Genomic DNA, 24,702 nt, shown 5'->3' on the forward strand with positions numbered 1-24,702 from the left:
AGCCTGATTCGGGGCTCGATCCCAGGACCCTGGGATCATGACCTGAGCTGAAGGCAGAGGCTTTAACCCAATGAGCCACCAAGGCGCCCCGAGAAGGTGCTTTAAATAACAGAATCATTTTATGTCACCCAAGCCTTACAAATGTGAGAAGAAAAATATTAATATTCCTTTAGAGTTGGCTTAGGAATCACAGGAGATAAGGTCAGTTTGTTTGATCAGATAATGTCTTCCAAACCTTAGAATTGGTCCTGCTGTAATCAGCTTCTCTAACATATATGAGAAAAAGACTAGGAGAGAAAGAGAATCTTGGGGAGGAATGTACCCCCCCCAATCTGCAGAGCCATGTGTTCAAGGTTTCAGGAGACTTTATCTAGAGGGAAAGCTGAATTTAAGTCACTAGCAGGTGAGGGGTTGGTGTGTGCCCACGCTGGAGGAGGCCCTTCATGGGGGGCGATGGGGCTGCCCCTTCTTGTAGGCCCACTGCAGCGTTTAAAGAGACTAGAGGAGGGGTGCCTGGACGGCTCAGTTGAGCATCTGGCTCTTGATTTTGGCTCAGGTCATGATCTCAGGGTTCTGGGATGGAGCCCGTCTTGGGGGTAGGGGTGGGGAGGTGTCCCTGCTCAGTGGCGAGTCTGCTTGTCTCTCTCTGCTCCTACCCCCCCACACTCTTTCGCTTGTACTGTCTCTCTAATAAATAAATAAATCTTTATTTATTTTTTTTTTTTTAAAGATTTTATTTATTTGTTAGAGAGAGAGATACAGAGCACAAGCACAGGCAGACAGAGTGGCAGGCTAGAGGCAGAGGGAGAAGCAGGCTCCCTGCCGAGCAAGAAGCCCGATGTGGAACTCGATCCCAGAACGCTGGGATCATGACCTGAGCCGAAGGCAGCTGCTTAACCAACTGAGCCACCCAGGCGTCCCATAAATAAATCTTTAAAAAGAAAATAAACAGACAGGAGAAGGCCTGGGAGGAGATAGAGTAGCCCCTATCCCATCAGAGAAGGTCACTGAGACTAATGTTTTCTAGGTATTTCCACCATCCAATACATTTTTTGTTGATCAGAATCTCTTCACTAGCTATAAATCTATGAGAAAAGAAGCTCACAAAACAAAGTTGAAACAACTCTTAGAAATAGCTTCACTATAGGGGCGCATGGGTGGCTCAGGGCGTTAAGCCTCTGCCTTTGGCTTAGGTCATGATCTCAGGGTCCTGGGATCGAGCCCTGCATCGGGCTCTCTGCTTGGTGGGGAGCCTGTTCCCCCCCTCCCCCTCTGCCTTCCTCTCTGCCTACTTGTGATCTCTCTCTCTGTCAAATAAATAAAATCTTTAAAAAAAAAAAAGAAAAAGAGATAGCTTCACTGTAAATGCTCAGTAATTAGCATCCGCTTCCGTCGTCACTCACTGTATCACTTGTTTGCTCAACAGACATTCGAGGCCCTCCTTGTGTGCCGGGCACCAGTGATACCATTATATCCTCTTTTTTTTTTCCTTCAAGATTTTATTTATTTATATGACAGACAGAGATCACAAGTAGGCAGAGGGGGGGTCAGACAAATAACAGACTGCTGGGAGCCTGTGCTTGGTTAGTCTGACACACAGGCCTGGTTCAAGTGCTCATTCCTGTACTCCCTGGTCACGTGACCAAGAGTCCTTTCCTTAGCCTAAGTATTGGTTTCCTCATCTGGAAAACCAGGATAGTAACTGGCATCCCTTCTGGTGTGTTCAGATTCTGTGAGATCATCATGTTCCGTCCGTAGCCCTGTTTCAGTAGAAGTCATACTTAACTCTGCTGGGGCTAGCCACCTTTAGCCCTCGTCTTCTCCAGGGTGCACATTCCAGTGATTTTGTGCCTACGAGTTCTTCAGCTGTCTCATTTTTAGCAGCACCCGTCAACACAGTAACTGCCCAGAAAGTCTGGAAAACACCCACCAGCGGTTAGACTGTGTGGTCTTAGAGGCTCAGATTAGAAGAGCTGGTCTCCCCTAAGCAGTCACAAGAACAGCAGCAGGAAGAAGGAGGAGGCGGGTATTAGAACCGATGGCGAGGCTGCTGAGCCGAGCAGTCTGGCAGGAGAAAAAGGTGTTTGTGTTTAGTAAGACGTGGCCTCTGCCGTGGACAGTGTCGCCCCTGCACTTCCGGCTCGGGCGCCAAAATAGATGACGCGTGTGGGAGATACTGCCTTTGCTTCCAAGCTCTGCATCTTTGCATTCTGAGCTCAACACATTTAAGTTTTATTTTTGCCCCAGGCTGGGCAGGTCTGGACATGTTGTTGGGGTATTATTTTGTTGACAGCCCTTCCTTCTCATTTCTGAATTTTGAATGTATAGTACTTTTTAATTTTTTATTTTTAGAGAGAGAGCATGTGTGAGTAGGAGGTGGGGAGGCTCAGAGAGGGGAAGGAGAGAGAGACTCCTAAGCAGGCCCTCTCCCCAGCACGGAGCCTGACGCGGGGCTTGATCTCACGACGCTGAGCTCATGAACTGAGCTGAAATCAAGAGTTGGCCGCCCAACGGACTGAGCCACCCAGGCACCCAGGTTGAGTTTATAGTAATTTAGAAGTTCTGTCCGTTTGGACTAAATATAAACTTCAAAGAACTCAGTTTTGCCTAAACCTAGCCCTGACCTGGAGAATAAGCAGCAGCAAAGGAAACCTCAAGGCTGCAAAATGATGCCTTCAGATTCTGGGCATTGATTTTAAGAACTATTTTTAATGTACAGTTAAGGAGCAGTTAACAAAACAAAACGCAGTGCCTGGGTGCACCGTCCCACCTTCCACCACTAAGGAGGCCTCAGTTAGGACCCACAGAGCTTTACCGATGGATACAGGTGTTTTTGCAGCCTAATAGAATTAACATCCATTTTGTTATTGTTGAGTGACATAAATTCTGGCAGATGGAATGTTCTTTGGAAAAGAGACACTTACTCTTGAGCAACAACCTCAACACATTATGATGATGATGAAAGGAAATTATTACAAAAAGCTTTGAATTAGAAAAGGTCACCTAATAAAACAAATTGTAGTCAGCTGATGTTAAGTTCCTGATAAATACTCAGTTTTGTTTTTTCCTTTGTAATTTCTATTACTGCTTTGGGTTTAGATATATCTTCAGCCTATGATATATAATAGAATTCACTTATATTTTCTGTAAGTTTACTTATGACTTCATATTTAAATTTTTAGTTTTTAAATCCATCTGCTATGTGTTTTCTTATGTAGCATTATATGAGACTTGAACTTCTTTTTTTTTTTTTTAAAGATTTATTTATTTATTTGACAGACAGAAATCACAAGGAGGCAGAGAGGCAGGCAGAGAGAGAGGAAGAAGCAGGATCCCCGCCGAGCAGAGAGCCCGATGCGGGACTCGATCCCAGGACCCTGGGATCATGACCTGAGCCGAAGGCAGAGGCTTTAACCCACTGAACCACCCAGGCGTCCTGAGACTTGAACTCCTTATAGATGGTCCATTGTACCAATAACCTGTCTTTCTCTCTGCTAAGCTGGAACATCACCTTTATCACATAATCAGTTTTTATTTTGGGGTAGACCATTTTTCAGATGGCTCTTCTGTTCCCTTATTCTAACACTTTGTTACTGAGTCAGTACCAACTGAGTTTCATTCCAGCCCAGTATTTTGTGATCATTTAAAATTTTTTATTTTTTATTTTTTAAAGATTTTACTTATTTATTTGACAGAGATCACAAGTAGGCAGAGAGAGAGGAAGGGAAGCAGGCACCCCGCGGAGCAGAGAGCCCGATGAGGGGCTCAATCCCAAGACCCCGGGATCATGACCCGAGCCAAAGGCAGAGGCTTTAACCCACTGAGCCACCCAGGCACCCCTGGTGATCATTTTTAATCAGAGATGATAAGCACTTGTTTTATTTTGTCTTAAGTCTTCTCAAAATAAGCTAATTTTCAGGTTTTGAATATAAGGTACTAGTGGGAAACTCCTGGGTGGCTCAGTCGGTTAAGCGTCCGCCTTCACCTCAGGTCATGATCCTAGGGTGCTGGGATCAAGCCCCACATCGGCTTCCTGTGCAGGAAGCCTGCTTCTCCCTCTGCCCACCCCCTACCTCACTGGCTTGTGTTCCCTCTCTCTCTGACAAATAAATAAAATCTTAAAAAATAATCATAATAAGGTACTAGTGGTTAGAATGCTAAGAATCATGTTAATTTAGGAGGTGTAAGGCTTGATTAATATTATAGTTCATTTGCTGATTAAACAGGTTGAGTGTTCACTTTATGAGTATGGGTTTTTTAGTAATCAGTCCTTAGAAGACTATAACCAAAAGTCACCCAAAAAAAGCACTTGGGGAAAATACAAAGTCATCAACAAAGCCAAGAATCCTATGTGTTTAAGTTTCAAGATTTTATATGAAATAAACTGCACACAAGAACAACAAAATCCTGTCTCTGTTTAAAAATGGTTAAAATAGGGGCGCCTGGGTGGCTCAGTGGGCTAAAGCCTCTGCCTTCAGCTCAGGTCGTGATCCCAGGGTCATGGGATCGGGCCCGCGTCAGGCTCTCTGCTCAACAGGGAAGCTGTTTCCCCCTCTCTCTCTCTGCCTGTCTCTCTGCCTGCTTGTGATCTCTGCCTGTCAAATAAATAAATAAAATTCAAAAGTGGTTAAAATTACACATGAGCTATTTTGTCTCTTGTTCCTTTTTTATGTAATTATTTATTCAAAGATGAAACTTGATGGGAGTCGTTTAAAATCTCAAATTATCTGATAAATGTCAGTCCACACTTCTTAATAGCCTCCTTGCTTTCTTTATTGTTGTTTATTGTTGTTACTGTTGTTTTTTAAGTCAGCTCCATGGGAAGCATGGAGCCCAGGGCAGGACCTGAACTCATGACCAACTGAGCCACCTACAGGCCCCTCATTGCTTTCTAAAAAATACATTTAAAACCAATCAGAGAGAAGTTCTTGCAAAGAAAAGTAAATTGGTTTACCATTGGCCCACTGAACCAAATCTACTTTTTTGCTTTCTCTAACTTAGTTCCTTATAGGAAATCTAGTTTCTTAAGTTACCGAAGTTATAAATTTTTTTTTTTAAGATTTTATTTATTTGACAGAGAGAGATCACAAGTAGGCAGAGAGGCAGGTGGGGGGGTGCAGGGAAGCAGGCTCCTTGCTGAGCAGAGAGCCCGATGTAGGGGCTTGATCCCAGGACCTTGAGATCATGACCTGGGCCGAAGGCAGAGGCTTAACCCATTGAGCCATCCAGGCGCCCCTATAAATTTATTTCTTGATTATGTTTGTAGTGTGTAGTTATGAGGATTTTAACTAAAGGCATTTCCCATTGCTTCAGGCTTCTGGCAGTGGATGGTCACCCCTCAGGACTGTTAATAGAGGTGGTCAGTGCTGACCAAGCCCCCAGGAGAGACACATTTGCACTGAGTCTTACTTCCCTGGGATGTTTGCCCCTTTTCCTCTCTGCATATGCTCATTCCGAGGTTTTACCTGGATAGACCAGGAAAAGGTAAACCTGCCCATCCTCTGCTCGTCCAGGCAGAGGTTGCAGGGTCAGACCCTGGAGTGTGGGCGGAAGGGGTCTGGGCAGCCACTAAGGGTGGAGGCCCCAAGTGAGGACAGAGTCTCCTTTTCTCTAATTCATGACTGGATTAGTTTGTCTCTACTTGGTTTAACAGATTTATTATTTTACCTTCTTATTAATTTATTTTGGCAGAATTAGGAAAACTACATGTATGTATGTCTCAATGACATGTCTTATTTTTATAGGCAAACTCAGACTGTCACAGTGAACCCAATTAGGAGGAGGTCGTCTTCAAGGGTGTCCCTGGTAAGAAAGAAGGAAAAATGTAATTGCTTTTTTTCTTTTAGTGTTATCTTCCTTAATAAGAGATACTTTTGATAGTACTAATTTTTAGTTTGGACCACAAAAGTGTGCTGGTATTTGATTGTTTTTATCCAAAGAAATGGTTAGAAATTAACCAATTTTCTATAGGCTGACCCTAATATTTATGTAATAATTTATTATTCATATTTAAATATTAGGTCCAACCTAATGCTTAAATTTTTTGACTATTAGTGAAGAGCAATCAGAAGGTAGTAGATAGTAAAATGCTAGCTAATTTTGCCTGGCTAAGTTAAATACACTACATAAAAGCTTTTCATATTCTTATGTTTACATAAGAATTCAGGAAACTTTGTCTATTCCTTCTCGCTCTTAACTTTTTGGGTACAGCTTGTTTTCTTGTGATCTCTGGTGTCTGATACTAGTGCGTAGGCCTTGGCATTGTCATTCTGGGAGACACTGAAAGTGACAGATATCGTAAGAGCTGTAGGGTCTTCATGTTTATTTTCTATATAATGTATTTACTTCCCGAGGAGTTTTTTAATGGACAGAAAGAAACCAGCAGAGACTTACTTTACATATATTACGTAGGCAGCAATGTGTTTTAACCCTGTTTCCAACTTTCCATTCCTTAGCCTAAGCCCCAGCCCTATGGGATGCCTCCCCCACCCCAGCGGCATTATAATGGACATTATACAGAACCATACACTTCCTCCCAAGGTAAAGTACACTATTTCTGAAATGCCGTACAAAATTATTACAATTTGAATAAACCTATGAAGACTAGGAAATCTTGGAGCCAGGATAGTTTTTGGCTGATTACAACCAAATCGCTTTCATGATTATAGCCATCCTGGATCCACAGAAGCAGCAGCCGTTAGATTCCATTCCTCGAAAATGTGTAGCAATATTCAGTATCAAATTCTGATGCTCAGATGATCCCAAGTTTGGCCCTCCTTTTCAGCCAACTCCTTTGTCCTGCTGACACTTCCCCATTAGCCTTTGAGTGTTTCCTTGCTTTCCAGTGCAAGATATCCCAGGCTCGTTTTGGTTTTTTTCCTGCACGAGAACTTCCCATTGTAAGGGTTTAAACATTCCGTTTTTATTTTTCGCTCGGTTAGTGTAGGGAGCTGTATTTAAGACCATGCCTCCCCAGCTGAACCTCAAGCATTCGTTCCGCAAACATTTACTCTCTCCTCTACGGGCAAATCCTTGCTGCAGAGGCCAAGGAGATTTAATGTTGAGAGGTAGTTGCACATCTTAAGAAGCTTAGCAGCTAATAGGTGGGGGATAAGACTAGCACACAAATAACTTAAACACAAAGAGAACATGATTGTTTTGAGGAGAGAGAGCCAGCAGTTATGTGACAAAAGACCCTCATGTTGAGAAGGGCTTTCTAGAAAGAGGAGAGGGAGGCGGGCAGTTGATGGGGATTGCTGCCCCTGGTTTTGGGAGACAGGGAACGTGACGGCACAGACTGAGGAAGGGGCATTACGGAGGGGCGTGGTACAGCTGGACTTCCCGTAAGGAACTGGGAGAAGCCATGTGTGAAGGACCAGAGGTGGTTTGTGACGTCATGCTCTGGGCCTTCCGTGCACAGATGAGGATTTCCATGCAGTGGGGTCGGCAGGTGGGCAGTAGGGGAGCCGTGCTTCAGGGTGTGGGTCCCCTGAGGGTGCACCGTGGGGTGGGGGTGTTTTCTCCCTTCCTCACTGCAGGGTCCTGTGCCCCGTGATTGCCTCCTTCTGCGCCCCAAGCCCCACGCGCCGCTGGGTAAAGGCTTTTCTCTCTGCCGTGTTAGTCTGCACGTATCCTAAGACTTTTTCCTTGGCTCTCTCTTCCAACTATGGCTTGCGTTCATTTTCCCTTCCCTTTTCCAGCTGCTGCTTCTGAGAGGAGTGCCCGTGTGGGTGGTGACCCGCTCACTCCCTCTGACTGTGCTTTGCCGCCCCAGCTGCCCTCTCAATCCCTGGCACCCCCCACATCCTCCTCACTCTTGAAAAATCTCTTGTCAGCGCACTGGTTCTCCTCCCCCTGTGCTGTCAGTGGCGGTCCCTGTCTGGGGAAGTCTGCCTGGTGTCCTTCTTCCCTCCCTTCGCAGGCTCCCACAGCAGTCCCGGCCACATTTCGGGTTTCGGCAGGGGTGGCTGTCACATCTGTGTTTCCCATGTGTCGTCACTCCTGGGCTGCAGCCTCACATCGCCATCTGTCCCACAGGTGACAGGTTAGGGAGCCACTGCACCAAAAGCCCTCGGCGGGGGTCCTGGCTTATGGTGTTAGCTGTTAGAGCTTGCTGAAAATGAAAATGTTAGATTTGCGCTCATGCTGTGCTCCACAAGCCCGTCCCTTTCCCCTTCGTCCTTATGTCATCTTTGCAGTGACGTCACTCCCCTGGTCACTTGGATTCCAAAGTGCATGCAATTTTGCTTTTCTTTTCTTTTCCCCCGCTTCAGCACGTAGTCAGTCACACGTGCTCTTGCCTCTCACTCCATATAATATGCCTTCCGTCTGTCCCGCTGCTCCTGGTTCAGTCCAGCCTTACCGACTAGCGGTGGCTCCACATCTTGCACCCCGCCCTCCCCGGTTTGCCTGATACGTGGGTGCCAGGCTCTTCCCCTCTCCCCGATGACCATTCCCTTGCCTGGTGTTGCACACTCTCCACAGTGCTTCCCGACGCTCCTCTTCCAGTCTTCCTTCCCACTGCTCTCTTACCCGTCTCCAGCTCCCCGACACTCCAGCCGAACCAAGGAAGCCCTCCAGAAGTCCCTCCAGAAGTGTCTCCTGTCCCAGCCAGTGCTGCCCTGTCACCCAGAATGCCCTTTGTCCTTATAGACGCCACGGCGCACTCCCGCCAGCGTGCTTCCATCCCAACCGGGTGGGCTGGATTGGGCTGTGGGGATGCTCAGCGGCTCACGCGGCAAAGGTGACTTCTGCTCAGATCCCTGGCCACCCTGGACCGGCAGGAGGGCTCTGCTCCACATCTGCCTGCCTTGGGCGTTCTGGCTAGAGGAGCCTCTTCCATCTGGAATGTTGGTCAGGGTGGGGGTGAGGAGGCAGCATGGAAACTGGTTGGCAACCCTCTGCTGTCTTTCCCTTGACTGCTGCTAGTCAGTGACTATGCCTGACTGACACCCAGGGGTGCAGATGGGTAATCCTGTGCACACTGGCTGCTGCCGAAGCTGGACACACCTTCCCCACCCCCACAGACTGCCTGAATGCTGTGTCCTCCGTGGGGTTGTTCTTGACCCCATCGACCTAGCCCAAGCTGGAAGCAATCCTTCCCTCCTCCCCTGTGGGCTCCTGTCACACTTAGTTTCATAGTGTAACTTGTCCTTGAACTGTGGTGGTGGTATACATCTCTCCCCTTTACTCACCTGGATTCCAGTCATCTTTTCCTCCCATCAGCAGTCTTTCTCACACATGGGCTCACAAAGGGATGGTTTACTGGGTGTAGGGAGGAGCCCAGGAGGGGCGGGTACTATGCCTGTGCCAATAGGCCGGGGTCAGGACCTGAGCTGTGGTGACAGTGAGAAGGGGGACCTCCAGGGACTCCGAGGTAGCCGAGCCTTCCAGGTGTGGGAGCAGTACCAGGACCAGGAAGCTTCAGGGTCTGCAGGAACAATGCAGTGATGCACTGAGCCCCGTTTCTTCCTGGCTTGCGTGCCGCCTGCATAACATCCACACGCTCAGCCGTGATATATTCACTTTGATCATCACTAGTCACGTAAACCATTACATGGCTCTTGAGTCCCAGAAAGAATACTTTTGAAAGGCAGCTGTTCTCTGAAGGACCTGACTGCTGCTCTTTGAGGTGTCAGGAATCACCCTCAGTAGTGATGGTGTTTCTGGTAAACTACAGATCCGACAGAAGAAATGTGCCTCCTTCCAGCCCCACCAGGCACACAGGCAGCCACTGTACATTAGATGGTACTCCCAGTTCTGCTGCCTGGGGATCCCCATCCCACTGGAGTGTGGGGGCCAGAGTGGAGGGGGGCAGGTGTGAATGGTTTCTGGCCTTGGTAAGGTTTACAGCAACTGATGATATCGTTGGACCTGGGGAAGTAGAGCCTGTGGAGCTATTGTTTTTGTCTTCACCCTAGAAGAACCGGTACGGAAAACCCAGAATCCTAGTTAAGGAGGTTTTTGCAGGTGGTTGGTGCTTGAACTAGCTCAACACCAGCGAGTCCCACATCCATACCAGGGGAGAGAGCAGTTCGTGGTCCAATGCCTTGAACAGTATCTCTGCCTCCAGCCACCCAGATTTCCAGAAAGTGTTTCAATTCTACCAAAACACATGTTTTTGATTTTCAAAAAAAGACAATATTTTATAATCATCTCTACTCTTAATATTGGATTTTGATTTGGTTAATCTTTATTGGGGGCCAAATCCCGAATACCAGCTTTAGGGTAGGCAAGCCATCACCATGCTATAGATGCGGAAGCCAGGACTCTGGGAAATGATATGCCCAGTCATTCAGGGAGTCTGGGTAAGGCCAGGTTATTTCTGCATGGATTTTTGTAAGTTACACTGAAAGTGTGATCAACGTTCAGGGCCTGTCTCAGTATTTGCCTAGAGTCATTGGTGCGATTTATACATCTTAAAATCTCATTTTAAAATACATTTTAAATGTGCTTGATTCCCAGATAACCTCTTTGCCACCAATCAGAATGGATACTATTGTCATTCTCTGACAAGTCTGGATCGAGCCCAGATTGACCTCAATGGTCGGATCCGAAACGGCAGTGTATACAGTGCGCACAGCACTAACTCCCTGAACAACCCGCAGCCCTACCTGCAGCCCTCCCCCATGTCCTCTAACCCGAGCATCACGGGCAGTGACGTCATGAGACCCGACTACGTGCCGTCACACCGGCACAGCGCCCTGATCCCCCCGTCCTACCGCCCGACCCCAGATTACGAGACGGTGATGAAGCAGCTCAACAGAGGAATGGTGCATGCCGAGAGACAGAGCCACTCGCTGCGAAACCTCAACATCGGCAGCTCGTACGCCTACAGCAGGCCCGACGCGCTGGTCTACAGCCAGCCGGAGATTCGGGAGCACGCCCACTTCGCCTCCCCGCAGTCGGCCCACTACCCGTTCAGCCTGAACTACAGCTTCCACAGCCCGTCTCCATACCCGCACCCCGCTGAGCGGCGGCCCGTAGTGGGTGCCGTCAGTGTGCCGGAGCTGACCAACGTGCAGCTGCAGGCGCAGGACTACCCGGCCCCCAACATCATGCGGACGCAGGTGTATCGCCCACCCCCGCCCTACCCGCCCCCGCGGCCTGCCAACAGCACCCCGGACCTGTCCCGCCACCTGTACATCAGCAGCAGCAACCCCGACCTCATCACCCGGCGCGTGCACCACTCGGTGCAGACGTTCCAGGAGGCCAGCCTGCCCGTGGCGCACTCCCTGCAGGAGGTCAGCGAGCCGCTCACGGCCGCCCGGCGCGCGCACCTGCACAAGAGGAACAGCATCGAGGTGGCCGGACTGGCGCACAGCCTCGAAGGCCTGCGGCTCAAGGAGCGCACCCTGTCGGCGTCGGCCGCGGACCCGCCACCCAGGCCCGTCTCGGCTGGCTCCCAGCACGGCGGCTGCCCCGACAGGGCTGAGCGGCGTCCAGCGGACGAGCGGGGAGGCCTGGGCTATGGCCACAAGAAGTCTCTCTCCGACGCCACCATGCTGATCCACAGCAGCGAGGACGAGGAGGACCTGGACGAGGAGATGGCCTCGCTGGCGGTGCCCTTTCCCCACGCCCGTGTGCCCCGGGGCCACCACTCCCCGGAGCCCCCGCCGGGCCCCTCCCGCGGCCCCTGTGCTCTCACCCCTTCCGCGCCAGGCCCGGGCCCCGTGCATGGCCGCGAGCCTGTGCCCCAGCTTGGGGAGGCCGGCCGGCCCCGCAGAGAGGGGCTGCTCACGCCCTCCATGTCCGAGTCCGACCTCACCACGTCGGGGCGCTACCGAGCCAGGAGGGACTCTCTGAAGCAGCGGCCCGTGTCCGACCTCCTCTCGGGGAAGAAGAACGTCGTGGAAGGCCTTCCGCCGCTAGGGGTAAGCCGTGCGCCGCTGTGCGCCCTCGGGCCGCGGGGGCCTCCCAGCGTCTTCCCTCTGACTCTTGTTTCTTCCAGCTCTTTTCACCCCCCCCATTCTCTCTATTGTATTTGGAACACTTTAATTATCTACGGAAATAAGGGGGATCGATTAGAATTGTAGCTTGTTTGCTGGAGTGAAGAAGTGGACTGGGGAGGGGAGGGCTGGAGGGGGAGGAAGGAAGGAGAGGTTTAGCAAGCTGCGTTGAGGAAAAGAAAGTGAGGTTTGGCGGGTTTGAGGTAAGGTGGTTTTGTTAGCCCCGGGTTAGAAAGCGGTGTGGTGATGCCGGTGCCGGACGTTCCGTTTGCCGCCTGGTGTCAGAGTGAAGCCTCCCCCGAGGGAGGTGTTGCTGATGCCGGAGTGTGTGGCTCCAGCTCCAGTGGCCGGCCATGATCTCTGAGGGCCACAGGGCGATTCTGGAGTTGGGAAGGTGGCACTTGTCAAGACAAACACTCCAGAGCTCTGGGTCTCTTTAAAAGAAAGATTAAGTGAATTGAGAGCCCAAAGCCCAGAGTTCCTTGTAGAAAATGCAACTCTTTGATGCTCATTATAGTAAATAACCATGAGTTGCACTCATATTTATTTGAAGCAAAACATAAAAGAACATAATATCATCTCTAGCGGCCGGCCATTCCTTGAGGATTTACAGAGTTCCGAGGTGTATCCAGCATACAACAGGCCTATTGTTCCTTCAGAAGAGAAAGCAGACTCTGAGATGTTAAGTAACTTTTCCAAGGTCACACAGCTAGTGGGTGACTGAACTGGAATTTTAAACCCATGTTTATCCCTGCAAACTACTCTCTTATCTTCTACACTGTATTGCATTGAGGTATATTGTATATATTATTTTATTAAGTAGTTTTTGCTTGTCTAGCTGTTTTCTGTCTTTCCGCTGAAACTTTTAAAGTCCCCAAGCACTGGCCACACGTTTGTGCCTTTACCATTTCAGTATGGCCACTGTCCTCTTTCGGCATTGCTCAGGTTTCTAGCTCCTCCTTTGCCCAAGTCTCCTTGCCTGGAGCCCTGACCTCTGATTGAGCTAAAGTGATTAATCAGTCTCTGCATTCTGTCTGCACCTTACTCTCAGTACCCTAGGAGCTAGAACTCCTCATCTCTGAGAGTCTGCATACTCAGACTTGAGGACCCATCACAACTATAGTATTATCTTCATAAACTGGAATAAAATTCATGCAGTTTTACAGTGTGTATGTAATTGATTAGTAGATGTACACTGAAACCACTTACAATAGTGCTGTCGATTTAAGTGTGTTTGCTTTTAGTGAGTCTGGGGTTTGCATTTTAAGCTTAATTTTTCTTGGGCTTATATTCTGACCTACCTGAACAGTAAAGACCAGTGTCCTCTGGAGTGGAAGGTGTGGACTCATGATCAATGATTCAGGGTGGGAACAGGGTACGGATATGTTTCTGAATAGGTAATTCTGAGTCCCTGTCCAGGTGGTTCTTTTCATAGTTAATACTCTTTTCCTAATTACATCAAGAACTGTCCATCTTTTTTTATTTTTTGTTTTTGGGAGAGAGAGAGTGTGTGCAGGGGGAGGGTCAGAGGGAGAGGGAGAGACATCTCCCCACCTTGAGATCATGACCTAAGCTGAAATCAAGAGTCAGATGCTTAACTGACTGAGCCACCCAAGTGCCCCAGAACTATCCACCATTTTTATATGTGACCCGAGTCTTCCCCAGATGATTCTTGTTTTTTATATAGTCCACTATTTAAGCGTCTTGTCCCTGTACCTTTTGAATGGGATATAGCGAGATCCCCTAAATCTGAGGCTTTTGATGAGTTTGGTTCTCTAAAAATATAAGTTTTCTCCCTCGCTGACTTTGAAAACCCATAGTATTAGTACAGTTTTGCTCCCTTTCTTTGGCATAATGGATTCTCCTTGCTTGAAGAGGAGCTGTGGCTTTGGGGAAAGGTCTAGGACCTAAGATTGGAAGAACCTGGGTCTCAGGCTAGACCCTCCTGTGGGCTGGACCTGGCAGCACCCGAACCTTATCTCCATCTGTGGCATGGGGACAGTCACCCCTGCTCTGCCTGCTGTGGGAAGTCCCCCAGAAGGTTAGGCATGAAAAATGCTTTGTAAATTCTATGATGGGGCATAGCTGACTTTAAGGAGAGGTTTTTATTGTTTTGACACTGATTACCATTTATAACAAGGCAGCTGTGTGACCTTGGGCAAGCTGTCCCATCTCTCTGACTCTGCTTTCTCATCTGTAAGAGAAGCTGACCCCAGAGAGTTGTTGCGGGATAAGTGAGGTCCTGGCACATGGAAAATGCTCAGGCGAAGTTATCTTATTACCCTGAGGTTGCATCATCCTGGCTGCCGGAGAACTGAAGAGTCAACCCCCTGCTAAGCCCCTGGGTCTCCTCATAGTAACATGGGGTTGCTGTGACCTTCAGTGTCACCACTGACACTGAGTTCACATACTAACATGAATTCAGGTTATGGGAGTTTAGTATTTAAAACAGTGAACTAAATTGCAGACAAGCAGAAACATTTTCGAGTTCTCCACCCTTCTCCACCTCCAGGAGCTTGATTGTTATCTGAAAAAGAGTGGGCTGAGGTACAGATTTCCCGCCTGTGCATGCTTGAGCCCCGGCTGGGGGTTCTCACAGAAATCACTGTGGGGCGGTGCCCCGAAGTAGGTCCTGGTTTTGATAATATGTGTCTTTCTTCACATACTGACTTTAGACCTGGACCTTCCAGCCAATCAGTTCCATGGCGCACGTGGCAGCCTGCTGACCTCATTCTCAGGCGGAGGAGAGCTGGAGCCACCCTGTCCTAGTGGGCCAGTTTTCAGGAGTCTTGTGAGCCCCTTGATGTCACACTAGCAGCTTAAAATTGGCCGTGGTGGGAGTATTCGCACCATGGCAACTGGACAACTTTGCTTGGCAGACCCCTCCCCGCCAGTCCCATCCTGCCCCAGTCAGTTGTTACACAGCAGCAAACTGGGGTTTTCTGCACAGGTAACAATCATGAATGACATCGTAGCCTAGGCAGCAACCTTTCAGCCTCTCCCTCCGAGGCAGGTAGGGCTGGAGTAAAGCTGATTTCATTTGGGAGATGGAACTGAGAAAACCATTGCTGTCAAACAAGGGGGCTGCTGTCATAGTGAGTAAGGCTTCCAAGGAGGTGTAGAATGGCCGAGGAGACTTCGCCACCTTGGGCTTGTCTGCTGTAGAGAGAAAGATCATTACTTCAATAGTCATGTTAGGAGACTGTCCTGTATTGTCTTCCTGGTGTCACTTTGGAGATATCAGTCCTGTTGTCTTTTCCCGGTTAAAAATGTGGCAGTTTTGAGATGTAGTTATCCAATCCAGGTCACCCCAGTCCGCAACAGAATGTTGGGAAAGTGACCCCAGAAAACATTTAATTTTTTCAGAATGATTTAAAGAACTAGTTTATATCTTAAAAAAAAAAAAAAAAAAGCAAAAACAAAAAGAGCCTATTGTAATCATGCAGTTGTTTTTAAAACCCTTTTTGTGGACTGCCACTGATTTTTGTGTGCGTGTCATGTTTTGAAATTTGGGAGTTCTGTGAAGGAATGCTGTCTGCCTGAAGCCTCACCTCTCTAATATTACAACAGAGACTTGAACCGAATTGCATTCAAAATCTTCTCTATCTGCAAGACTTATCAGGGCTTTGGCCTTGAAAGGAATGTCTTCCTCCCAGTGTTTGTTAAACAAATGTGTGTGTGGAGTGTAATCTCTCCTGTGGTGGTTGGTGAAGAAGAACACTCCACTCCTTCTGCTTGTTTCCAGTCTTCAGTCCACAGAAGTTTCTTTTCAAGGGAGCTGTATTTGTGTATATGTCGTTTATACATGTAAATAATTTTATAGGGAATGAAAAAGAGCCGGGTGGATGCAAAAAAAATTGGTCCTCTCAAATTGGCTGCCCTAAATGGACTTTCCCTATCTCGACTGCCTCTGCCTGATGAAGGAAAGGAAGTGCCTGCCAGAGCCACCAATGACGAGAGGGTATGTACCAGATGTATGGACCGAGCAGTGTGCTTTCTCTGCGACAGTCCATTAGATGCTACAAAAATGCCTTCTTCACATTTTAATGAATTTTCTAATACATCTAATTATCATAAGAGAGTGTTAAGTATTTTATAATCTGGATGTCAAAATTGGGGCAAGTCTAATATGTTAATAGATCATTTTGAAGTAAATGTTGATTTTTTGTTTGTTCCTGACTGTTCTTACTGTTCTTTACCTTCTTCTGGTCATCCATAGCAGTCTTGATTTCTGATGGCTTTAAATTAGAGGAATTCTAATTTAAATTAGAGGAATTCTAATTTAAATTAGAGGAATTCTAATTTAAGTGAGAGGAATTCTGCAGGTCCATATGAGTACACCCGGGAAAGGGAGCACACATTGCCTGCTTTCATTGTATCGAAAATTTATCTTAGGAGTCAACAGTTACTGAATTTTTCATGACTTTCTTTGTGACCAACATATATTTGCTATGAGGTTTTACTATATCAAAATCAGACAGGCAAGAATTAATGCTAAGTAAAAATTAATTTGCTTACAATTTCCCACATTTTTCAGTTTTTCTATACCACAGATGAGAAAATTGAAGCATTTGTTCATAGAAGTTGGAATTGATTCTCCTACTCTAGGATTTACTCTTCTCCGGGAGAATTTTCTCTTCCTTAGGAGTCACAAAACCGACCACAGACTTAGAGAAAATGAATTCAAATTATTGTCAGCCAGTTTTCACCTTTAAACAGAACTCTGCCTTCTGCATCTCACCAACAACGTGGTTTTGTTACTTTAACTCTTCCCATTATGGCTTGTTAAAAATTTAGCTTTGGTTTCATCTAGAGTTTTCAATACTAGATAATTTCTAAACTTGAAGTGAAAACAAGATTTCAGATGTGCCTTCGGAATGCAGCTTGGACAGGTGACGATACTCATATTATCCCATGTGTTCCATTTTACAGTGTAAAATTCTGGAACAGCGGTTAGAACAGGGAATGGTGTTCACAGAGTATGAAAAAATTCTTAAAAAACGGCTAGTTGACGGGGAGTGCTCAACAGCACGACTCCCTGAAAATGCAGAAAGAAATCGATTCCAAGATGTCCTTCCCTACGACGATGCCAGAGTGGAGCTTGTCCCAACTAAAGAAAACAACACTGGCTACATCAACGCGTCCCATATTAAGGTGAGAGGAGCGGGCGGGACGGTGACGGCTGTGAAGTTGCCATTTCACTTACAGGAATAACTGTGTTCACATCTGTATTCTAAGAACAGCCTAGTTGGAGCCATTGTGACAAATTACGTTATAAACTGGGAAATCTGTACAACCTGGCTGGATAGGAAATGTTTACCAACAGAGCCAAAGCTGGGTTCTCTCCCAAGTGCTAAGCCCCTCTGCCCCCGACACAGTGGCTGGGACTCAGAGAGGCCTCTTCGGCCTGACCTTAGGCCTTTGTTCTAAATCTGAAGATCTCATCTGGCTCCTATATTCTCTCCAGAGGGGCAGAATTGCTAGTTTTCTGTTATCACATACCTGCACTGACTCTTCTGTGACAAAGGTGTCTAGGATTGTTTATTTCAGAGAGAGAGCAGGGGAGGGGCCGAGGGAGAGGAAGAGGGTCCATCAGACTCCCAGTTCAGCACAGAGCCCGGTCTCATAACCCTGAGATCCTGACCTGAGCTCAGACCAAGAGTGGGAAGCTGAACCCGCTGAGCCACTCAGGTGCCCTGTCTGGGTTTTTTAATGGTGGTCCCCAAAGCTCTTCCTTAAAACAGTTACATCTGGAGGCAGCTGGGTGGCTCAGTGAGTTAAAGCCTCTGCCTTCCGCTCAGGTCATGATCTCAGGGTCCTGGGATTGAGCCCCGCATCGGGCTCTCTGCTCAGCGAGGAGCCTGCTTCTTCCCACCCCTTCTCTGCCTGCCTCTCTGCCTACTTGTGATCTCTGTCTGTCAAAAAAATAAAAAAACAGGGGCACCTGGGTGGCTCAGTGGGTTAAAGCCTCTGCCTTCAGCTCAGGTCATGATCCCAGGACCCTGAGATCAAGCCCCGCATCGGCCTCTCTGCTCTGCGGGGAGTCTGCTTCCTCCTCTCTCTGCCTGCCTCTCTGCCTACTTGTGATTTCTATCTGTCAAATAAATAAAATCTTTAAAAAACAAAACAAAACAAACAAACAAACAAATAAATAATATTTAAAACAAAAAACAAAAACAGTGACATCTGTTATTTTTGCTTTTTCCCTGTGATCACTTTTCAAGATTGTTTGTCCTTTGGAGAAGCAGTGCACTTTTTCCCTAGAGTCAGTGTTATGCCATTTAACTGGGGTAATGTTCCACCCATTAAGATGGGGAAAGTGATGATGGGGGTGCCTCGGTGGCTCAGCAGGTTAAAGCCTCTGCCTTCGGCTCAGGTCATGATCCCAGGGTCCTGGGATTGAGCCCCACATCAGGCTCTCTGCTTAGCGGGGAGCCTGCTTCCGTCTCTCTCTGCCTGTCTCTCTGCCTACTTGTGATCTCTCTCTCTGTCAAATAAATAAATAAAATCTTAAAAAATAAAAGGGGAGGGAAGTGATGATGATTCCCAGCTGGGCCATGAGGGAAGCAGGGTGCTGTCCCTTTTGTTTGTGCTGGCTGGAGATCACGTGCTTTTATTTGGGGAAGGAGACGTTTTCTTACTGGGAGTTAATGAGGAAGTATCCGCGTCAGGAATTTTTCTTCTTTCCCACATTTTATTTTGTGTGCAAGTGATATTTGATGAGTGCAGGTTCACGCTTGAGGCTTTCAGGGACCAGGCAGTCGGCCTGCTAAAGCCTTTGCCCTTGGTGGTATCAGGGAATAAGCATGTGCGCTTGTTGATGTAGGTGTAATTAATTTAAAAGCTGAGCATTTCTGTGCAGTAACTCATCCAGCCTCTCATGACGGGATGGGTGAGTATTAAAGAAAGTCCTCATCCTATGTAGGTATTGCAGAATCTTCAGGAGCCAGCTGAAGGCGGGGGTAGGCAGCTGAGCCTCAGAACTCCAGGGTCTGCCACTTAACCAGAGCGGGGCCTCCTCGTGCTTTCCTCGGAATAAAGCACTGACTCCTGCCCTTGGGCCACAGACCCCAGCCCCTTGCTGGCTGGAGCCCGCCCTCAGTGAGGGGGTCTAGCCGGGACTCCAGCGGGCAGCCGTGAGTGTGGCTGTGGGCCAAGCCGTGCAGGGCCCTTGGGAAGCGCCACTGTGGTCCCGAATGTCAGTGGGCGTGGCCTTTAACCAGCTCTCTGGCTACAGACCCAGACACGGCCGGTTCTCAGGGAGGTGCGGGCTCCGGTGGTAACTTAGTATCAAGGGGGGTGGGGGGGCGTATCTGGACTCAGAAGTTCAGAGGCGAGACCACTTTAAGCAGGAATATTTTTTTTCTGTCCTAGAAATCTGGTATTTAACCTCAGTTATTATTTTTTTTTAACCTCAGTTTTGACTTGTTACTAGTTTTCCCAATGTTTAGTACTTCATGAGGGGAAACTATTTGTACTTTAGGATACTGTGATGTGGATATTTTTATATCAGCAGCAGTAAGAGCTATGTATTGAGAACTTATTATGCGCAGGCACCAGATCAGATACATTGACTCATTTAATTCTGCCAGTGGTCCTATGCAGGCACATGGCATTTTTATTTTGCAGATGAGAGCAGAGAGGCAAAAAGGTTAAGCATATTGTCCCAGGTCACATACATATCATGTGCATCACAGTGTGTAAGTTTATAAACAGGTAGTAATGGGAATTGTATTAACAAAGAAGAAAAATAAGAGCTACACCTTTATTCTGAGTAATTCAGCTCATCTTTTAGTACTACCATAAACAAATATGCATACATTCATATATGCATACACATTAATTAATATTTAAAGATTTATTTAGAGAGAGCGGGAGAGGAGGGGCAGAGGGAGAGAGAGAGAATCCCAGGCAGACTCCCCACTGGCTGTGGCCCCCAACAGGGGGCTCGATCCCACGACCCTGAGATCATGACCTAAGCCGAAACCAAGATTAACCGACTGAGCTGTGCAGGTGCCCCACACATTAATTTTTTAAAACCCGTTTTCTAATTTCAGGTCTCTGTCAGTGGAATTGAGTGGGATTATATTGCCACACAGGGGCCGCTGCAGAATACCTGTCAGGATTTTTGGCAGATGGTGTGGGAACAGGGAGTCGCCATCATAGCAATGGTGACTGTGGAAGAGGTAAGTGCTCCCGTCCCGTTGTTGATTTTCTCTGCCTGAGAACAGTTTCTTTGATGATGGGGCCCCCGAACTTTACCGCAGGAGGCAGGCCAGGTTGCGCAGTCTGTATGAGGGGGTGCCTGTGGCCGGGCTGCCCTTGGCTTCTGACCGCCCGTGTCCTTCACAGGAGGGCGGGAGGGAGAAGAGCTTCAGGTACTGGCCTCGGCTGGGTTCCCGGCATAACACCGTCACCTACGGGAGATTTAAGATCACCACTCGCTTCCGCACTGACTCTGGCTGCTACGCTACCACGGGCCTGAAGATGAAGCACCTGCTCACGGGACAGGAGAGGACGGTCTGGCATCTCCAGTACACGGACTGGCCTGAGCACGGCTGTCCTGAGGACATCAAGGGATTTTTATGTAAGTGTCTACCCGGCACAGCCTTCGCTCTGGTCGTGTGCATGGAGCAAGACATCACTCCTCAAGTATTTCCTTTAGATGGCTAATAGAAGCTTTGGACTTGCTTTATTTTATTATTTTTTTAAAGATTTTATTTGTTTATTTGAGAGGGAGAGCACGAGCTGGGGGCTAGTGGCAGAGGCAGAAGCAGGCTCCTGGCTGGGCTCCATCCAGGACCCTGGGATCACAACCCTAGCCAGGGGCAGATGCTCAACATGCTGAGTCCCCTGGGCGCCCTGGACTAGCTTTAAAGTAAAGGCTTCAAGTGTTTAGAGGAAGCTTATCAGAGAAAAGTTTTTAGAGTATGATTTGGTGGCGAGTAGAAGGACTTTCAGAGACTGTCTCTTCTATCACATTTTGTAGTGGGGCAGAGGCAGTGACTTGCCCATGGTCACACTGTCAGTTAGCTGTTGGGGCTGGTTAACTGGCACCCGGTGTTCTTTATCCAGAGTCCTTCCAATGATGATAATCTGAAAACTGTCAGTTTGATGGGCTTTAATCCTTGCCTATTTCTCTGTTCCACTGATATTTCATAGCATACCTTGAGGAGATCCAGTCTGTTCGACGTCATACAAATAGTACCAGTGAACCAAAGAGCCCCAACCCTCCGTTGCTGGTCCACTGCAGTGCTGGGGTGGGAAGGACTGGCGTCGTCATTCTGTCCGAGATCATGATCGCCTGCCTGGAACACAATGAGGTATGTATGTCCTTGGTCGGGGGAGAAGCGGGCTGGGCACAAGGCTGGGGAAGAAAGGGGCTTAGTGGCCTACCAGTGCTCTTGGAGCACGTTCCCTGGAGGCTTCTTCTAGAAGGCGCTGGGCTGGGACAGTGTGTGGGTCTTGACCAGACTTCTGCTAGGACTGCTCCCGTCTCTGTGGGGGCCTGCATCCACTCACGGTTGTCTCTCCTTCCAGGTGCTGGACATCCCGAGGGGGCTGGACATGCTGAGGCAGCAGAGGATGATGATGGTGCAGACGCTGTGCCAGTACACGTTCGTGTACCGCGTCCTCATTCAGTTCCTCAAGAGCTCCAGGCTCATCTGAGCAACCACAGCTCAGGACGGGGACTGATGGGGCGACACGCTGACAGCTGACGGGAGCGCCTGACTCAGACCTCCCCGCGGCTGCCAGGCTGGGCCACGAGTGGCACCTTGACGGCGCCTGGACAACGGTACCCGGAGGGAGACCTGCAGAGCCCAGGGCTGGGGAAGGGCTGACGGAGGAGGACATGGTCCCTGGGGCTTTGCCCGCTCACGTCTGTCCGATTGGCAGCACTTGCATACTTTGTGGAGGTGGTTTTCCAGATAGTTCTCTGTTGTACTGAAGCTGTGCAGGGCAACTCTGGCAGTCAGGAAGGTGCATCAATTTCTAGCTTGGATGTCTTGGAATTTTATTTTATGATTAAAGTATTTGGGGCTTTTTGGTGAGAAACTTTCCACGGGGATGGTCCACAGGTGTGAATAGTTCCCATGTAAGTTTGTATTTAAAACCATTCTATCTCTTGTTATTTTTTTAAAAACTTTAACAGTTTAGTTACCAAACCTAAAATTACAAGAAGAATCTAAAAGTGTTATTTTGAAACATAGAAAGCATTTTTATATTCAGAAAAATTTTTATTCTAGAATATTCTATATATTTGTACCTTCTCTATTTTGCAAACAAGAGTTCAACTCATTAAGGTACTGAAATGAACCCATTACTGTAAGAGAAAGTCGGGAATGAAGGCACATTATTGGAAATGTAAGACAATACTCAGAGTCACTATTTTTTTCAGTATTATTTGTAAACCTAAACCAGTTTGATCTGACTGGTTGAAACTGAAGTGAAAGACAGTTGCCTAGATTGGTTTTAAGCACTTTGTTGTTAAAGACAAATCTGAATTTTAATATATGTGTTTCTTGATAGATGAGACGCTAACAGTGGGTATCCAGAAGTGTTTGGATGTGAGAAGGGCTAAGCATACGTGGGTGGTCAGGGCAGGGTAAGTGCGGTGTAATTGCGGGACAGCAGGTGTGAGATGCCTTTGACAGAAGTGCAGTATTAACTCTGCTCCCCCTGAGAGGCTGGGGTGGAGAGTGGGGGCTGGGCGGTGGGTAGGTACCTGCCGGGAAGTTCAGGTCACTCTCTGTGACTCACTGTTTCCTTGGAATTCTTACACCTGAACTTCTGTTCTTTTTGATAAAGAAAGTCAGGTTTATTTTATCATTAAAAGAAGCCTGGAAGAGGTTTTATCTGCTGACTGAAAGAAGGGAAGAGTTAGTAATAGTTTCACCTCAGTTCCCAAAACTACAGCCCAGACTACTTGTGGCTCCCATAGATTGCTGTTCTAGTCAAGAGATGCTGGGGTTTTAGTTCCCCGAGCCCCTAACTTCACCGCTGAGGTCAGTGTTAGCTTCTCGGTTCCTCCTCCGTCCATCGATCGCATCCTGATGGCTGAGCTAGAGAGGGAGAAGGTGGCCTTGTCACAGAGGGACTTGAGTATAAGGACTTAATGGGTATGTTTCACTGAGGAACCATCTCATTTTTCCTTTTGAGGTTGCTTCTCTAAAATGCAGAGCTTCCAAAATGCCACATCTGGGGCTGTTCCCCTAATGACAGTGTCCTAGGGATGGTTCTGATCTCCACGTTCACTCTGAAAGCAGTTTCACTCACAGTTGAACGTGACCACTGACTGTGTGTTGTCCACTGTGAGACAGGATTTGCTTCATACAGTGTGGATTGGCCTGTCTCTGGGTTACCCAGAAACCAGCGCTTAAGTGGGTAATTCAGGAGACAGTAGTGAAAACGAATACTGGAAGTGGACACACTGCTCACTTTGGGATAAAATGTTAATTTTAACCTGAAATTGTTTTAAGAGTCAGGTTTAAATAACAGTGGACCCAAGTGTAAATATTGAGAAAGAGCTTCCGGAGGAATGAGATGAGAGGTTTTTATGATCATATTTCCCATCTCCACATCGTGTAAAGGATGGGAGTATTTTCAGTGTTTTTTCTTCCATGGTACGTTTTTTTAAGAAATACTATTCTGTCAAGTTTAAACATTTTGAAGTGTCCCATTGACAAGAACATACTGTAAAACAAAAATCTAAAGAATAATATATGGTATATTTGTGTTCCAGTTGTAATAATTACAAGTAGATTACTTCTGAGGGCTTACTTACAGTATTTAAATGTCACTCTTAAAATGTTGCATGTTTGACCCTTGTGAATATTTAAACTTTTTCAGTTAGTGAATGTGGAAGTATTTCTGAATAAAAATCGATATTACTGGACTTTGAAATAATGTGATCTTCAAGAACAAACTGTACAACGTTTAGGCTTCATAGGTTTGCCACATCTGAACCGAGGATGTTGCTTTCTGCCAAACTTACGTAGTGCTTTGCTGTCCCAGTATCTCTTAGTTCCTTGAGATTCTAAATTTCATAGCAAAATTACCAAAATGTACATTTTCACAAAAAGTAGGTTATAAGCCAGTGTTTTCCAATGGATTGATTTTGGCATCTCTGTATCAGTCTTCCTGATGAGTGGGGTCTTTTGAGGACATACTCTAGCTGAGAGTTTTGAGCACAGAAAGTACTCCTTAGGAATGTCAAGTGCAATCATTATTACTTACTTTCCTATGGAACACCTGCTGTGAAGTATTCTGAAAACCCTCGTATTTAGCCTTTAAGACCCTTTGGCAGAATTAAAACAGAAGGTGGACGGACCTATGCTTCCTTGGAAGCTTCCAGAAAGAGGAAGGTCTAGGCAAAAACGCAGAGGAGGAGTATGTGTCAGGGTGGAGGACTGAGTGAGGACAGCAGGCAGGCCAACTTTTCTGTGAAGTTTTCGTCGTCAGAAGAAAACAGCTCCTTCAGGATGGGTTGATATGTTAATATTCACAACATTATATATAATATAAAACCTCACATTTTAAAATGTGCAATTGGAGGTCAGCGGCACCGTAGGAGCGGGTTGGAAATTTGCATGAACAAATGGAAGCAAGAATTACTGTTTATTGTAAATTGTTTTTAAGATCTGACTTTTTAAGTTTTAATTTAGTTATTCATTTTAAGCAATCTCTGCCCCCAACATGGGGCTCAAACTCACGACCCCGAGATCTGGAGTCACATGCTCCCCCCACTGAGCCA

At 47.3% G+C, this 24,702-nt stretch overlaps 1 protein-coding gene across 3 annotated transcripts in view; it reads left to right on the forward strand.

The window, feature by feature from the left end:
* The window catches only part of PTPN21 (protein tyrosine phosphatase non-receptor type 21), a 78,615-nt gene extending 54,154 nt beyond the window's left edge, over positions 1-24,461 (forward strand). For all 3 annotated transcript variants that reach the window (XM_032344733.1, XM_032344734.1, XM_032344735.1), the window contains exons 11-19: positions 5,745-5,805; positions 6,456-6,540; positions 10,465-11,873; positions 15,772-15,909; positions 16,881-17,102; positions 20,006-20,134; positions 20,301-20,535; positions 21,111-21,271; positions 21,489-24,461. In XM_032344733.1, coding sequence (XP_032200624.1) covers positions 5,745-5,805; positions 6,456-6,540; positions 10,465-11,873; positions 15,772-15,909; positions 16,881-17,102; positions 20,006-20,134; positions 20,301-20,535; positions 21,111-21,271; positions 21,489-21,617 — 2,569 coding nt within the window. In that variant the 3' untranslated portion in view covers positions 21,618-24,461. The remainder of the gene's footprint in view (positions 1-5,744; positions 5,806-6,455; positions 6,541-10,464; positions 11,874-15,771; positions 15,910-16,880; positions 17,103-20,005; positions 20,135-20,300; positions 20,536-21,110; positions 21,272-21,488) is intronic.
* Positions 24,462-24,702: the final 241 nt, after the last annotated feature.

The sequence above is a fragment of the Mustela erminea genome, chromosome 5, assembly GCF_009829155.1.
Source record: "Mustela erminea isolate mMusErm1 chromosome 5, mMusErm1.Pri, whole genome shotgun sequence".
Lineage (NCBI taxonomy): Eukaryota > Metazoa > Chordata > Mammalia > Carnivora > Mustelidae > Mustela > Mustela erminea.